We start from the raw sequence: 16,694 nt of genomic DNA on the forward strand, positions 1-16,694 counted from the left end.
TCGTAATATAATTGCCAGTCGTTAATGTAAATCAAAATGGAGAAGCAGGTGCACGTATTCTTCATTAAACTTTAAAATATAATGAAGAACGGTTTAGATTGCGATTTAAATGACAATTTGTTTTGATGGCAACTACTCAAAATAATGGGGAACAAATAAGATTAATAGAATGCCCAATATGTGATCATAAAGCGAAGCAGCAAGTAAACTCTCCTCCAAGAACAATCTGTCCAAAATGTGGAAATTTCTACGTGGACTCTGGGGAAGGACCACCTCAACCCAGGAGGCTAGTAAGAGAAAGACAAGAAAGAAAAAATATTCCTGAAAATGAGGTAAGAATTTGTTGATGTGGAATTTTTTTTTAATTTTAATCCAATAAATCTGGGACTATTATACTAGTAATATTTAGTATAATAGTCCCAGAATAAATGAACTACCTGGGGCGTAGCTACCCGGAGGAATGACATCACGTGCATCCACGTCGTTTTCACCCCCCCCCCCCCCCCCAAAAAAAATAAATAAATAAAACAGAGAGAGAGAGAGACAGTCTCAAAGTTAACATATAAATGTTGCAAATTACAAGTTTCTTTAACATGTTTAAGGTAATTTATAATTCAAAAAGTATTTTTAAGTGAATAAGGATGGGTAGATCTAAGTCTAAGAACAAAAGCACCAAACATAGAGTAAAGCATCCAGAGAGAAATGAACTTAGGGACTGACAATGTAACTGGTAGGAACGCCATATGTTTTTTTTTCTCAGGCAAAATTTTTCTATGCGGCACGACAAACTATTTCATAATTTAACATTGAGTAGTTGGGGAAAAAAGCATCCGATTTATTTATTTTTTAAACCCATCGAAGCCAAATTATTATTTTCCTCTAACTTTAGGATTAGTTTAAAAAAACCATAGCGTCTCCTTCATCAGTCAGTATTAACAATTCGACAAGAACGATGACTCACAATCGGTGCAGGGGTTCAAATTAGCGGTGGTCCGAGGTCCGTGACCTTCAACTATTGCAATCAGACTTTCGTTTTGGTTACTTAGCTACGCCCGACGGACCTTCGATTTGAAAGAAAATAAAAATTAACTTTGCTGACCTTTTTTAACTATCAGTATCGTCATTTCAAAGCCATATTATTATTGTATATCCCTCGAGAGCTTACTTCAAATCATTTCAACTGTTGGCAAATTTAAAGTTTGTTAATTTATTAGAACGTAATGAAAGATGCCTTAAGTAAATTTGTAATCCATGTATTACAATAAAAACGTCTTATTCCCTTCCAAATAGCGTCTCAAACATCATTTATTTTTATACGAACGCAAAAAAATTTTTGTGGTCGTATATTGGTGTGACGTTGTCGTCGTCGTCGTCCGAAGACACATTGGTTTTCGCACTCTAACTTTAGTTTAACTGAATGGATCTCTATGAAATTTTACCACAAGGTTCAATACCACAAAAGGAAGGTTGGGATTGATTGTGGGGGTTATGGTACCAACAGTAAAGGAATTAGGGGCCAAAAAGGGGCCAAAAATAAGCATTTTTGTAACTTCCAGACATAACTTGTGTGTTAGTGTATGGATCTCTCTGACATTGTACCACAAGGTTCCATATCACAAAAGGAATGCTGGGATTGATTTTGGGGGTAATTGCCTCAAAATATTAGGAATTAGGGGCCAAAAAAGGGGCAAAAAAACAAGCATTTTTCTAGTTTCATGACAATAACTTGTGTGTAAGTGTATGGATCTTTCTGAAATTGTACTACAAGGTTCCATATCACAAAGGAAAAGCTGGAATTGAGTTTGGGGGTAATTGCTGAAACGTTTAGGAATTGGGGGCCAAAAAGGGTCCAAAAATAAGCATTTTTCTAGTTTCCAGACAATAACTTGTGTTCAAGTGTATGGATCTCTCTGAAATTGTACTGCAAGGTACCATACCACAAAGGGAAGGCTGGGATTGATGATGGGGTAATTGCCTCAATATTTTAGGAATTAGGGGCCAAAAAGGGGCAAAAAACAAGCATTTTTCTAGTTTCAGGACAATATCTTGTGTGTAAGTGTATGGATCTTTCTGATATTGTACTACAAGGTTCCATATCACAAAGGGAAAGCTGGGTTTAAGTTTGGGGGTAATTGCCCTAATTGTTTAGGAATTTGGGGCCAAAAAGGGGCCAAAAAACACATTTTTCTAGTTTCCAGACAATAACTTGTGTTCAAGTGTATGGATCTCTCTGAAATTGTACTGCAAGGTACCATACCACAAAGGGAAGGCTGGGATTGATGATGGGGGTAATTGCCTCGTCGATTTTGAAAGGGCATTCGATCATAGTGTCAACAGAGAAGGGATGTGGCAACTGCTAAGGCATTATGGTATACCAACAAAAATTGTGAACATGATCAAGGCATTGTACGAGGATTTCACAGTACAGGTGATACATGAATCATCATTCACCAACCCTTTACATGTAAATACTGGTGTGAAACAAGGCTGCCTACTCTCCCCTACACTATTCTTGATAGCTATAGACTGGGTAACTAAGCAAGCACTAGATACTACACCAAGAGGTATACAGTGGAACTTCCCACAAAGGCTAGAAGATCTAGATTTTGCAGATGACCTGGCTCTGTTATCTCACCTTTTGAAAGACATGAGAGACAAAACCACCAAACTCCATGAAACAGGAAAAAAACTAGGCCTAAAAATCAACATTAAGAAGACAAAAATTATGAAAGTAAAGACTAGAAAAGGAGGAACAGTTTCAATTGAAGGAGAAGATCTTGAAGAAGTAGACCAATTTACTTATTTAGGAAGCATCATGGATAGAACGGGTGGGACAGATGCAGACATTAGGACAAGAATAAGTAAAGCTCGACAAGCCTTTGCTATGCTGAAGCCAGTTTGGAAATCAACAGCATTTACAGAAAACACCAAAATTCGAATTTTCAACACCAATGTAAAATCAGTCCTTTTTTGTGGAGCAGAAACCTGGAGACTTACAGCAGGGGTACAACATCAAATCCAGGTTTTTATCAACAAATGCCTGCGCCAAATTTGTAAATTTTGGTGGCCAGAAACAATAAGTAACAAATGCTTATGGGAAAGGACCAACCAGGAACCCGCAATTAAACAGCTAAAGAGAAGAACATGGCAATGGATTGGGCACACTTTGAGGAAACCTGTAGGTACCATCACTAGACAAGCATTAGAATGGAACCCCCAAGGACATCGGAGACCGGGGAGACCATTTCACAGCTGGAGAAGATCAAGGCGCAAGGAGCTGGAGGAGATTGGATATACCTGGAACGAAGCAAAAAGAATTGCCCAAAATAGAGTAAGGTGGAAAGCGACTGTGGCAGCCCTATGTTCCACAAGGAATGAAGAGGATTAAGTCAAGTAAGTCAAGTGTATGGATCTCTTTGAAATTGTACTGCAAGGTACCATACCACAAAGGGAAGGCTGGGATTGAGTTTGGGGGTGATGAATCATAAGGGGGTTAAGAAAATTTGGGGGAGGATTTTTTTTTTTTTCCTTTTTTTTCTTTTTTTCCTTTTTTTTTTCTTTTAAAATTTTCCATTTTAAGTTGGTTATTTCTGATTTATATTTAAAAGCAAATAATAATGATATGGTAGGAGATACACACCAAACAGGATGTGTAAATTATTATATAATAAGTATTGTGCAATAGCAAGAAATTTTCAATTGCTCAGTATTGCACAATAGCAAGAAATCTTCAATTGCACAGTATTGCGCAATAGCAAGAAATCTTCAATTGCACAGTATTGCGCAATAGCAAGAAATATCCAATAGCACAATATTGTGCAATAGCAAGAAATTTTCAATTGCTCAGTATTGCACAATAGCAAGAAATCTTCAATTGCACAGTATTGCGCAATAGCAAGAAATCTTCAATTGCACAGTATTGCGCAATAGCAAGAAATATCCAATAACACAATATTGCGCAATGGCAAGAAATTGTCAATTGTACAGTATTGCGCAATAGCAAGAAATATTTAATTGCACAGTATTGTGCAAAAGAAGATACTTCGTATAAATTGCTTATTTCTTGACCAATTTCAATGGGGTTTTATTCTTGAATTCTTGGGGTTCTTTAATATGCTGAATCTAACCGTGTATTTAGATTTTTGATTTTTGGGCCCCGTTATCAACTTTGTCCACATTGAGGTCAAAAGGGTCCAAAATTAAACTTTGTTTGATTTCATCAAAAATTGAATTCTTGGGGTTCTTTGATATGCTGAATCTAACCATGTATTTAGATTTTGGATATTGGACCATAATAGGTGAATGTCCAATTTAAAATTTTTAAGTTCTTAGACCACATTCATTCTGTGTCAGAAACCTATGCTGTGTCAAATATTTAATCACAATCCAAATGCAAAGCTGTATCAAGCTTGAATGTTGTGTCCATACTTGCCCCAACTGTTCAGGGTTCGACCTCTGCGGTCGTATCAAGCTGCGCCCTGCGGAGCATTTTATTGTAATTGTTCTCGTCGGCCATTGAAATATTTGTACAGGATTCATCGGAAACGGGCCAGATATGAACGAAATCCTGATTCTTATGACAATGACTACGGACGCATGAATGGCGCAGCTGGCAGAAGAGAAGAGTGGACAGCTTTTGAGGGAGGTGGGAGACAACAAATAGGTGGGGGAGAAAAAAAGATTCTAAAAGTGGGAGGTGGGAGATAGGGGGCGGGAAGTGGGAGAAGGGTACCCCCTGTCCACCCATTCAGAAGAATATTGATCCCAAAAGCAAAAATTACACTTTCCACGTGCATTTAATACTTGATCTACTTGAATAATGTATATTTTCATGTATATGCATTGTTTCAATTTATTAATTAAAGTTGCTCAACTCTGGGACTATTATCATACTAATATCATTATATTATGTCCTAGCTTAATTTTGTTAAATTTATAAATTATTTTAATGAGAAACACTGAATTTCATAAACCATGATAACAGAGTAGTTTTTCAATTGAATTTTAATTGATATAACAACTTTTTTTTACTTTTTGGTATAAAAAAATTTCTTTTTTTATCAGTGCTAGATATTTAGTTGGTAGTTTCTAACAAGACAACTAATATAATCATTGTGCAACTAGATATGATAAACTTAAACAGCTTTGAATTGGAACTGTTACTTTAATTGTATACTCGGGTTACGGTATAAATTTAACAACAATATAAAGAAAGATACATATATAGCCCTTTATGTTATAGTTTAAACCAAACATTGAAGCGCCGCGAGCAACTTTGAACACTCCTCTTTCTATGTAGCAGCATTCCAGCAGCGCCTGCATACAGAGTATATATCTCCCAATTGATACGATATTCCCGGGCTTGTATTTCCTATCATGATTTCCTTGATAGAGGATTGCTGCTAACAAAAAAGCTATTAAACCAAGAGTTCCAAATGCTGAAGTTGAAATCATCCCTTCGTAAATTTTACGGACAGCATCACGAGTTGGTTGACCGTTATGGAATAACCGTTTCACAGATGATATCGGATATGTTCCTTATGTGGTAACTACAGTACCATTCCCTTTTCACGAATGTGACCTACCGAATTAGACTATTTACCGGATTTGTAATAACATAAGCAACACAACGGGTGCCACATGTGGAGCAGGATCTGCTTACCCTTCCGGAGCACCTGAGATCACCCCCAGTTTTTGGTGGGGTTCGTGTTGCTAAGTCTTTATATTAGTTTTCTATGTTGTGTCATCTGTACTATTATTTGTCTGTTTGTCTTTTTTATTTTTGGCCATGGCGTTGTCAGTTTGTTTTCGATCTGTGAGTTTGACTGTCCCTCTGGTATCTTTTGTCCCTCTTTTCAAATCTCACCACTTCTCCCTATGATTTTCAAAAAGAGAAGTTACTTCTTACTGTGATTCTTAAAAGTGTGAGCCCTGAGATTATGGTATAATTGTGAATGATGGAGACAACACAACCACCCACAGTGACACCCTCCCCAATACAAAAAAAAAAGATTATTGGAATTCATAATATACAAGACAAATACATTTATTATCATGGACATGCTATACCACAGTGACACTGACAGTGTAGTGCTTTATGTATATGGTTGCCTGGCAATATATTTGTAAACTTAACAAAACATTACATGCAGTTCTTTAAATACGATGAAACAAGATCAGTATAACCTAACACCAAAAGCACATTAATTTTGTATCTTAGTTACTGAGTTATAAAATATTTCATGTAAAAGTAGGACCTAGGATTTAGGTTGTGGACCTTTCAGTTTGGAGTGTCAAAGGTCCTGGACCTTCCAGTACCAAATGTTGATTTGAACCCCTGCGGTGTGTTTGTAAAATCGCGACTTACATGTAAAGTTAAGGCCCATGCAAAAAAAAGGGTGGGCCGCACCTCATTTTTACCTGGAAATTCTTTATAGTTCTTGCAGTTAAAATGACAAAGAATGCAGCCTTATATATTGTGAAAGAAAAACATCAAAACACTCTCCCATTAGAGTTTCTAGGTCCATGAGTTGGTACGGGCAATTATAAAGAAATTGAACAATACATGTATATACAGAATGTATATTCTACGTTAATAGATTAGTCGTCCAATCTGTGGCCACCACCTGTAAAAACGGCTGGTTTGGTTCCCACATAAATGCACGGATTGTGAATGACATTTTTTTTCTTTTTATCCTCCCATTCCTCGCCAAACAGTCTCAGAGTATGGGGTATACTGGTTACTGTGTATCTCTGTCTGTGCGTCGGTCTACAACACCTATTTTCACAGCAACTATTCATCACAGCAAAATACTCCTCATCAGTTTCCTACTTCCTGTTTCCCCGACCTCTTTTTATTTTCATACATATGGTCATCATACATGTACATGTACATGGAAGTTTTTGTGGCATTTTTCTCAGGATCAATTTCTGGCTGAAATCTAATATTTAGTAACACGTTTCATGAATTTTTTACCTGTCAGTTCTTTGATACCACTTTGTAATGTAGGGTTTCCTAGTCGTAACTTAAGTAAGCAGTAGCTCACAGTTGTCCATTTTGTATTTAGTAAAAAAAGACTCAGCTTATTAATTAGTTGACAGGCATAAGAGTTATGCCTCATACGATGAAAATTAAATCATCTCCTTCAGAATCCCCTTGGTATGGTATTCCAAACTTTATAAAAAAGCCCCCCCCCCAAAAAAACAAATAAACAAAACAAAAACAAAAAATATAACAAAAACATGTTGACGTATTTTGTATGAAGACAGTGAAGCTTCTCATACAAGGTCATTTTTGCAGTATTAAAAATGTCGTACCTTCATGGACATATGTATTTTTCCATCTGGACATTTTTATTTGTCTATCCATATGTCTGTCTGTCAGACATGAAACTTACATGAATAAATAAATAATGGTTTTCCGATTTGTATATACATTTACATATACTGAGTGATGTTGAAGAGACGCATTTGTATGCCCTGCCGCTAGGGGAATGGCATTAAGTGTTACCCTTGACTGTCCTTCCATTCGTTAAATTTTTCATTTCCCTACTCTACCATTGTTGTCTACATGTATCTAAAGTTTGCCTCATCCAAATTTTATGAAACTCATACCTACTCAAACGACAATGTTTAGTCTTCATTTGACTTGAAGTTAAACAAAAAGTTGACCAAAAAAACACAACAAAATTGTACAAGTTTTATTACGATTTGTTGTGATTGTTTTGAAACGCAAAAAAATGCCGAGCTTCCAGGGGGCAAAGACCCCCTTGCACCCCTACCAGAGCTTTGCCCTGGACCCAATTGGAGTCTTAAGCAGCCCCCAGACCCCTCGCCCTTTAGTTTGTGATTCCATTTCATTAAGAAGGTAGCTACGCCCCTGACTACTACCAGAAATGATGGAGTACATACCGTCACTTACGTATACATGTACAAACAATGTATGTGCTTAAATACATGTAGTATGCGGGCCATTGAATCCAGGTCTGTTTGCCCAAAATCTAGTTCGCTCTTATTCAACATGTTCACATTGGTCCTCTTCCATGTTTGTGTACTTTATAACTAATGGTTCAGTGTTGAATAATTTTTTAATCATGTTTTTGTTAGTGTATTGCTTTAAAATAAAGATAATAAGATTTTATTGTCATGATTGTTTTAAAATAAAGTAATATTCTAAAAACATAAAGGGATTTCTTTTAGTGCTATGAGAATATTTTGCAAAATGAAAAATGAATATTGTCATGATCATGATGATGATGATGATCAAAGGCCAAGTTCATTCATTTGAGACAAGGAATAAGAAAGACGGAAGATATCAAACGGTCATCAAACTCGTCACAATAACATTGAAGCTTGAAGCAATAAGCAATAAGCATCAACAGCTCACAGGTAATCAGTCAAGTCATGCTCTATTCAAAATTAAAACAAGCACTTAAATATAAATTTAGTAATTACACCAAAGCTAGTTACATAACAACAATTATGATTTTCAAACTCATAACAATAATACCAAATTTAGCATTGTAAATTCCAATTAACAGTAATCATACATAATAAACATTAAATAATTAACCATCTAATTACAAAAAAATACTTTATTTAAAAAATTCATGAACTTTTATTCATGAAAATATAAATATTTTGATATATATACATGTACATCTAAAAAAACATCTAAAATTGGCGGTATGAACGTGAACATGTGGGATATGAATGTGTTATGGTTGGCGAACGGCCCGATACCAGGTCCATTCGCAGACTTGCACATATTCCCTGTATCTGTTTGTCCATGTAACACATTCCTCATGTCTGTTCGGCAAGGAAAAATTATGGTATACATAATCATGATAATAGTAAACATGAAAATATTTTACAACCACTAAAATTATCTGAAGTTTTCATATCCAACTAACATGACTAAATAAGACATCATGGGACTTGGATAAAGTGGTAATCACCCATCTTTAGTAAATTTGTCTAATAGAAATTGCATAGGCCCTTCAATTTTTATACGACCGCAAAATAATTTTGTGGTCGTATATTGGTATGACGTTGGCGTCATCGTCGTTGTCGTCCATCGTTGTCCTCATCCGAAGACATATTGGTTTTCGCATTCTAACTTTAGTTTAAGTGAATGGATCTCTACGAAATTTTACTATAAGGTTCAATACCACAAAAGGAAGGTGGGGATTGATTTTGGGGGTTATGGTACCAACAGTTAAGGAATTAGGGGCCAAAAAGGGGCCATTGGTTTTCACACTCTAACTTTAGTTTAAGTGAATGGATCTCTATGAAATTTTACCATAAGGTTCAATACCACAAAAGGAAGGTGGGGATTGATTTTGGGGGTTATGGTACCAACAGTTAAGGAATTAGGGGCCAAAAAGGGGCCAAAAATAAGCATTTTTGTAACTTCCAGACATAACTTGTGTGTTAGTGTATGGATCTCTTTGACATTGTACCACAAGGTTCCATATTACAAAGGGAATGCTGGGATTGATTTTGGGGGTAATTGCCTCCAAATTTTAGGAATTAGGGGCCAAAAAGGGTCAAAAAGCAAGCATTTTTCTAGTTTCATGACAATAACTTGTGTGTAAGTGTATGGATCTCTCTGACATTGTACTACAAGGTTCCATATCACAAAGGGAATGCTGGGATTGCTTTTGGGGGTAATTGCCTCAAAATTTAAGGAATTAGGGGCCAAAAAAGGGGCAAAAATCAAGCATTTTTCTAGTTTCCAGACAATAACTTGTGTGTAAGTGTATGGATCTTTATGAAATTGTACTACAAGGTTCCATATCACAAAGGGAAAGCTGGAATTGAGTTTGGGGGTAATTGCCCAAAACATTTAGGAATAAGGGGCCAAAAATAAGCATTTTTCTAGTTTCCAGACAATAACTAATGTGTTCAAGTGTATGGATCTTTCTGAAATTGTACTGCAAGGTACCATACCACAAAGGGAAGGCTGGGATTGATTTTGGGGGTAATTGCCTCAAAAGTTTAGGAATTAGGGGCCATAAAGGGGCAAAAAAACAAGCATTTTTCTAGTTTAAGGACAATAACTTGCGAGTAAGTGTATGGATCTTTATGAAATTGTACTGCAAGGTTCCATATCACAAAGGGAAAGCTGGGTTTGAGTTTGGGGGTAATTGCCCTAAACGTTTAGGAATTTGGGGCCAAAAAGGGGCAAAAAAAAAAGCATTTTTCTAGTTTCCAGACAATAACTTGTGTTCAAGTGTATGGATCTCTCTGAAATTGTGCTGCAAGGTACCATACCACAAAGGGAAGGCTGGGATTGAGTTTGGGGGTGATGTATCATAAGGGGGTTCAACAAATTTGGGGGGGGGGGATTTTTTTTTCGTTTTTTCTTTAAAATTTCCATTTTAAATTGGTTATTTCTGATTTATATATAAAAGCAAATAATAATGATATGGTTTGAATAGGTAAATTAAAATTATTTAAGTTCTTAGACCACATTCATTCTGTGTCAGAAACCTATGCTGTGTCAAATATTTAATTACAATCCAAATTCAGTGCTGTATCAAGCTTGAATGTTGTGTCCATACTTGCCCCAAATGTTCAGGGTTCGACCTCTGCGGTCGTATCAAGCTGCACCCCAGCGGAGCATTTTATTTCTTCTCTTTGAAGTTTCCTTTGTCTTCGAATATAATTCTTTCTAAAAAGGTTGACCCTGACAGTTCCTGATCATTTGTAAATATTGCTCTTTTTCTCATTCTCTGCACATTTATATTACTGTATTGTAAAAGTAACAAACATTCGTCTTCTTATACACCAGTTTCACAAATTCCTTAAACAAAAGAATTACTTTGCTGCTATATTGTATATATGAAACATACGTCTAATGCTGCATCCTATTTTTAACGGTTTATAGCATTGACGACCCAAAATTCCAAAAGGCTTTGCCAATTTAGGTAAGGAAGTCTATTCCTGGGGTAGAAAATCCTGAGTATTACAAAAAATTAAAAGTTTTGTAAAACATTTGTAAAAGGTTAATATTGAAATTTGACCTAGTGGAGAGGTAAAGTGCATATAATTAAATGTAAGAACTTATCAACTCTTTACCAACCAATCGGTATTGATAGAGTTATGGGCCCTTACTGTGACTTGTAGAGCATGTAGAGCTGGGTATGGGGAAAACACCTGTCCAAAATATTCTTTTAAAAAAATGTCAGAATTAAATATAATGGAGAAAGATGTGTATTGAGCCAAAACCAGGTATTCATATATAGTACACGCAGTATAACAACACAGATAATAAACTACAAAATGTACATGTTGTTATATTATGCTCAGTCTGCATTCAACACCACACTTATATAAAAAAAACCTTTATTTCTTTCCATAAGTATATCATGTACCAACTTGTACATGTATGTCACAGTTTGCTTTAGTTTTGCATTTTTTATCAATTAATGAGGTAAGTCAGATGAACCCTGCAAGACACACATGTACACTTTACATGTAAATGTATATAATTATTCCATACAACAAATATAGTTTATCTATTGCTTATACAAATGTAGTACCTGAAAACAGAACATTGACCATCGAACCATGAAAATGAGGTCACTTTCATATGAACCCTTCCAGACAGACAAGTGCACCTTACACTCATTCATACACCAAGTCTCATTGACCTATTGCTTATGTTATCTGAGAAATAGTCCACCACAAAAGCTCAATCTTGTTCACTGATCCATGATATAAAGTCAAGTTCAGGTTGGAGGTTGTTTCTGTTGACATCATTTTTGCATTGGAGCTTTATTTCACTTTTTGTGTAAGCTATATTAGTACTGCCTGTGACATACTCTGAAAAATGGTGGCTATAAAATTTAAATACACAAGGTATTGCTAACAAATAAATCACCAGTCAAGCAAGGTTGGCAAAAAAGCGGTCAATACTAGTATTGACCAGGCCAGCGGTAAATACTGGTAAATACCGGGAAATATACTGGCAAATACTGGTCAATACTGGCAAATACTGGTCAATTGAAATTTTGATAAGATATTACTATTAAACACAGTCCCTATCTGGTCAACTACAGGGTAAATGGACAAATATATTCACAGGACAGAAAGTCACTTATTTACTACATTGTAAAGGACAAAAACTCACAATTAATTAGTTTACAAGTAAAATTGAGAATGGAAATGGGGAATGTGTCAAAGAGACAACAACCCGACCATAGAACAGACAACAGCAGAAGGTCACCAACAGGTCTTCAATGCAGCGAGAAATTCCCGCACCCGGAGGCGTCCTTCAGCTGGCCCCTAAACAAATATATATACTAGTTCAGTGATAATGAACGCCATACTAAACTCCAAATTGTACACAAGAAACTAAAATTAAAAATAATACAAGACTAACAAAGGCTAGAGGCTCCTGACTTGGGACAGGCGCAAAAATGCGGCGGGGTTAAACATGTTTATGAGATCTCAACCCTCCCCCTATACCTCTAGCCAATGTAGAAAAGTAAACGCATAACAATACGCACATTAAAATTCAGTTCAAGAGAAGTCCGAGTCTGATGTTAGAAGATGTAACCAAAGAAAATAAACAAAATGACAATGATACATAAATAACAACAGACTACTAGCATTTAACTGACATGCCAGCTCCAGACTTCAATTAAACTGATTGAAAGATTATGTCTTCATCATATGAATATCAGGCACAATCCTTCCCGTTAGGGGTTTAGTATCAATATGTAAGGGAAAATCCTTGAAATGAATTCATTGTAATGTTTATGAGATTGATAATGAACATGGTTAAATGAAGATTTATTAAATATTAATCCTACAAAGGATATTTCTTGCTACCATGAAGCCAGTCAAGAAAAAGACTATGACAGCTTGTTTTCTTAACAGTAATTTCAGCAAATGTAATAAAACAATGTCTTAAAAATTAGTCTTTTCTTAATCAAAGAAATAGTTCTTTCAAAATTGCATTGTGACTTTCTGTCCTGTGATATTTAGCCCTACATTCAATAACTGTTAGTCATGAAAATATGAAATTTTTCAAGTCAAAATTAGATTTTTTTTAATGTTATCTTTTCTTATATAAATTGAAATTACACATGAACACATCATGGACAGTGATTATTAGAATAAAATTAAAGAAAAAGAAAAACAGCAGCCAAAGTATAGATCCTTCAAAATTTCCATTTTCTGTATTTACATGATTTAGTTTTAGAAGATATTTATCATGCAGTTGAATAGTCAGGAATAAAATAATTGTTTTAAACAGTCTTCAAAAATAACTTTTATGACTTTTTTCCTGTGATGTCAACATTTATTAGGGGACAGTTGTAATATTGAATAAACTTTTGACACCTGCTTGCCATTAATAGGTAATGCCCTGATAATCTAGTCACCTGTAATTCTATTTACCTGTTAAAATCAAACCTTTTCAAGAAAAAAATATACATATTTTATACATGTTGAAATAACTGATATAGCAATTTTATATTCATACCTAAACTATGTTATATCATTACCCATAAGAACTGAATAAGTCATTATTCATGCTAATAATTGATAAAACATTATAACCAATATCAATCCTTTTTATAAACTGAATCATGCCATATGAATAAAGTTAAAATAATTTCCACTATCAACTAAGATTTAACTAACATTGATAGTAAAATCTGTCAAAAGAACCATGAAAATTTCAATTGTCCAGTATTTGCCAGTATTGACCACTTGAGGAGTATTGACCAGGGTGGTAAATACCACTGGTAAATACCAGGGGTGGTATTTACCACCCAACCTTGCAGTCAAGGGAACTGCTGATTGCATTTTTGTGGCAAACTTAAATAGCTTGTGATATTTATCAAAAAAGAAAGAAAATTGAATCAAATAGAAATGGCATGTAAATGATGTACAAAAATGTACATCTAGTTCAAGGTATATGTCAGTGATATGTGATTATGTCAATATGATTATTTAAAGGGGAGAGACTGATATAACAATTAAGTGGTGTATATTATTCATCATGACATGGACCATTAGAATGCTATGAGATTATTCATCATGCCATCGACCTGAGATTATTCATCATGACATGGATCATCAGAATGCTGTGGCATTATTCATCTTCACATGGACCATCAGTATGATGTGACATTATTCATCTTCACATGGACCATCAGACTTTTGTGACATAATTCATCATGGATCATCAGAATACTGTGACATTATTCATCTTCATGGACCATCAGAATGCTGTGACATTGATCATCTTGACATCGACCATCAGAATGATGTGACATTATTCATCTTGACATGGACCATCAGAATACTGTGACATTATTCATCATGACATGGACCAGCAGACTTTTGTGACATTATTCACCATGGACCAGCAGAATGCTGTGACATTATTCATCATGACATGGACCATCAGACTTTTGTGACATTATTCATCATGGATCATCAGACTGCTGTGACATTATTCATCATGACATCGACCATCAGAATGATGTGACATTATTCATCTTGACATGGACCATCAGAATACTGTGACATTATTCATCATGACATGCACCAGCAGACTTTTGTGACATTATTCACCATGGACCAGCAGAATGCTGTGACATTATTCATCATGACATGGACCATCAGACTTTTGTGACATTATTCATCATGGACCATCAGACTGCTGTGACATTATTCATCTTCACATGGACCATCAGTATGATGTGACATTATTCATCTTCACATGGACCATCAGACTTTTGTGACATAATTCATCATGGATCATCAGAATACTGTGACATTATTCATCTTGACATGGACCATCAGAATACTGTGACATTATTCATCATGACATCGACCAGCAGACTTTTGTGACATTATTCATCATGACATCGACCAGCAGACTTTTGTGACATTATTCATCATGACATGGACCAGCAGACTTTTGTGACATTATTCATCATGGACCATCAGACTGCTGTGACATTATTCATCATGACATGGACCAGCAGACTTTTGTGACATTATTCACCATGGACCATCAGAATGCTGTGACATTATTCATCATGACATGGACCAGCAGAATGCTGTGAGTCATTATTCATCATGACATGGACCAGTAGAATGCTGTGACATTATTCATCATGGATCATCAGAATGCTCTGACATTATTCATCTTGACATGGACCATTAGAATGCTGTGACATTATTTATATTGACATGGACCATCAGACTGCTGTGACATTATTCATCATGGACCATCAGAATGTTGTGACATTATTCATCTTGACATGGACCATCAGAATGCTGTGACATTATTCATCTTGACATGGACCATCAGAATGCTATATCATATGTAAGTAATGTGCAAAATTGTGCATTTAGTTTACTGTGCTGTGGAATGGATAATTGTTAAGTTCATAAAGTAAAGCAATAATTGTGAATGAACTTTCACCAGTCAAATAATAGGGTCTCATTGGCATACATTAAAGATCTCTTTAATTTTATGAAGTTCTGTGTGTGGATTCATTAGTTTCATGGCCTTTTGTCAATGCAAAGTTTCCATGATTAGGGCATTTTCTCAGAAACTATAAGCAATAAGTCATCAAAGAGAGGGGAAAGATACCAAAGATACATTCAAACTCCTAAGTCGGAAATAAACTGACAAAGCAATGGCATAAAAGAAAAAGACCAAAAGACAAACATTTTACAAAACACAACATAGAAAACTAAAGATTGAGCAACACAAATCCCACCAAAAAGCAGGGATAATCTCAGATGCTCCGGAGGGGGAAAGTAGATACTGCTCCAAATGTGGCACCTGTCATGTTGCTCATGTAAGTACAAACCCAGTGATAAGTCTAATGTATGGAATAATTGTAATTGTACATGACAGTCCTCATATTTATGTATCAATGATGATGTTAAGTTAACTTAGTGTGATAATGTACATTTACATTATGATTATACCAATGACACTGACAGATAATATGTGAGAGTTGGATTTAGAAATAGTAATGGTCAATGATGTTTGTATATAAATATTTATACTAGCTTTAATAATATGTGCATGCATGCTGTTCAAGTATACTTACCACATGCATGGTGACACTGATATGACACCAAGAAGTGAAGCATTCCCTCACAACTAAAGAAAGAGATGTGACCTTGTCTTTTCACCTTTAAAATCTATAGTTTTCTAGCCTTTTCAGTATCATGAATATTGCATGTGCAAATCAAGTGTGATAAAGATCAGATTAAACACATGCACACATGCTGTTTCCTCATAATCATAGATGTTATGGACAGACAGACAGTCCTGTTACACTTCAACTTACAATATCCCTTTCTCAACTTTGTTGTGTGGGGTTAATAACATGTAGAGGGTGGGTGCCTTCAAACATGTTTATCCCAGCAACATTCTTTATGTGCCTGTCCCAAGTCAGGAGCCTGTAGTTCAGTGGTTGTTGTTGGTTCATGTCTGTCATATTTTTTTTTCTTAAATTGTTTTGTTGTAAATCATTGTAAATTAGACTGTTAGTTTTTTCAAATAAATTGTTTCATATTTTTAGCTCACCTGACCTGAAAGGTCAAGTGAGCTTTTCTCATCACTTTGCGTCCGTCGTCCGTAGTCCGTAGTCCGTCGTCCGTCGTCCGTAAACTTTTACAAAAATCTTCTCCTCTGAAACTACTGG

At 35.5% G+C, this 16,694-nt stretch overlaps 2 protein-coding genes across 3 annotated transcripts in view; both read left to right on the forward strand.

Annotated features, from left to right (window-relative positions):
- LOC127735995 (uncharacterized) overlaps positions 1-16,694 on the forward strand; it is a 94,740-nt gene that overhangs the window by 58,222 nt on the left and 19,824 nt on the right. The gene's annotated exons all lie outside the window — the stretch shown is intronic.
- LOC127735981 (probable E3 ubiquitin-protein ligase HECTD2) overlaps positions 26-16,694 on the forward strand; it is a 66,178-nt gene continuing 49,509 nt past the window's right edge. For both annotated transcript variants that reach the window (XM_052246472.1, XM_052246473.1), the window contains exon 1: positions 26-332. In XM_052246472.1, the coding sequence (XP_052102432.1) occupies positions 126-332 (207 nt within the window). In that variant the 5' untranslated portion in view covers positions 26-125. The remainder of the gene's footprint in view (positions 333-16,694) is intronic.

The sequence above is a fragment of the Mytilus californianus genome, unplaced genomic scaffold, assembly GCF_021869535.1.
Source record: "Mytilus californianus isolate M0D057914Y unplaced genomic scaffold, xbMytCali1.0.p SCAF_3, whole genome shotgun sequence".
Lineage (NCBI taxonomy): Eukaryota > Metazoa > Mollusca > Bivalvia > Mytilida > Mytilidae > Mytilus > Mytilus californianus.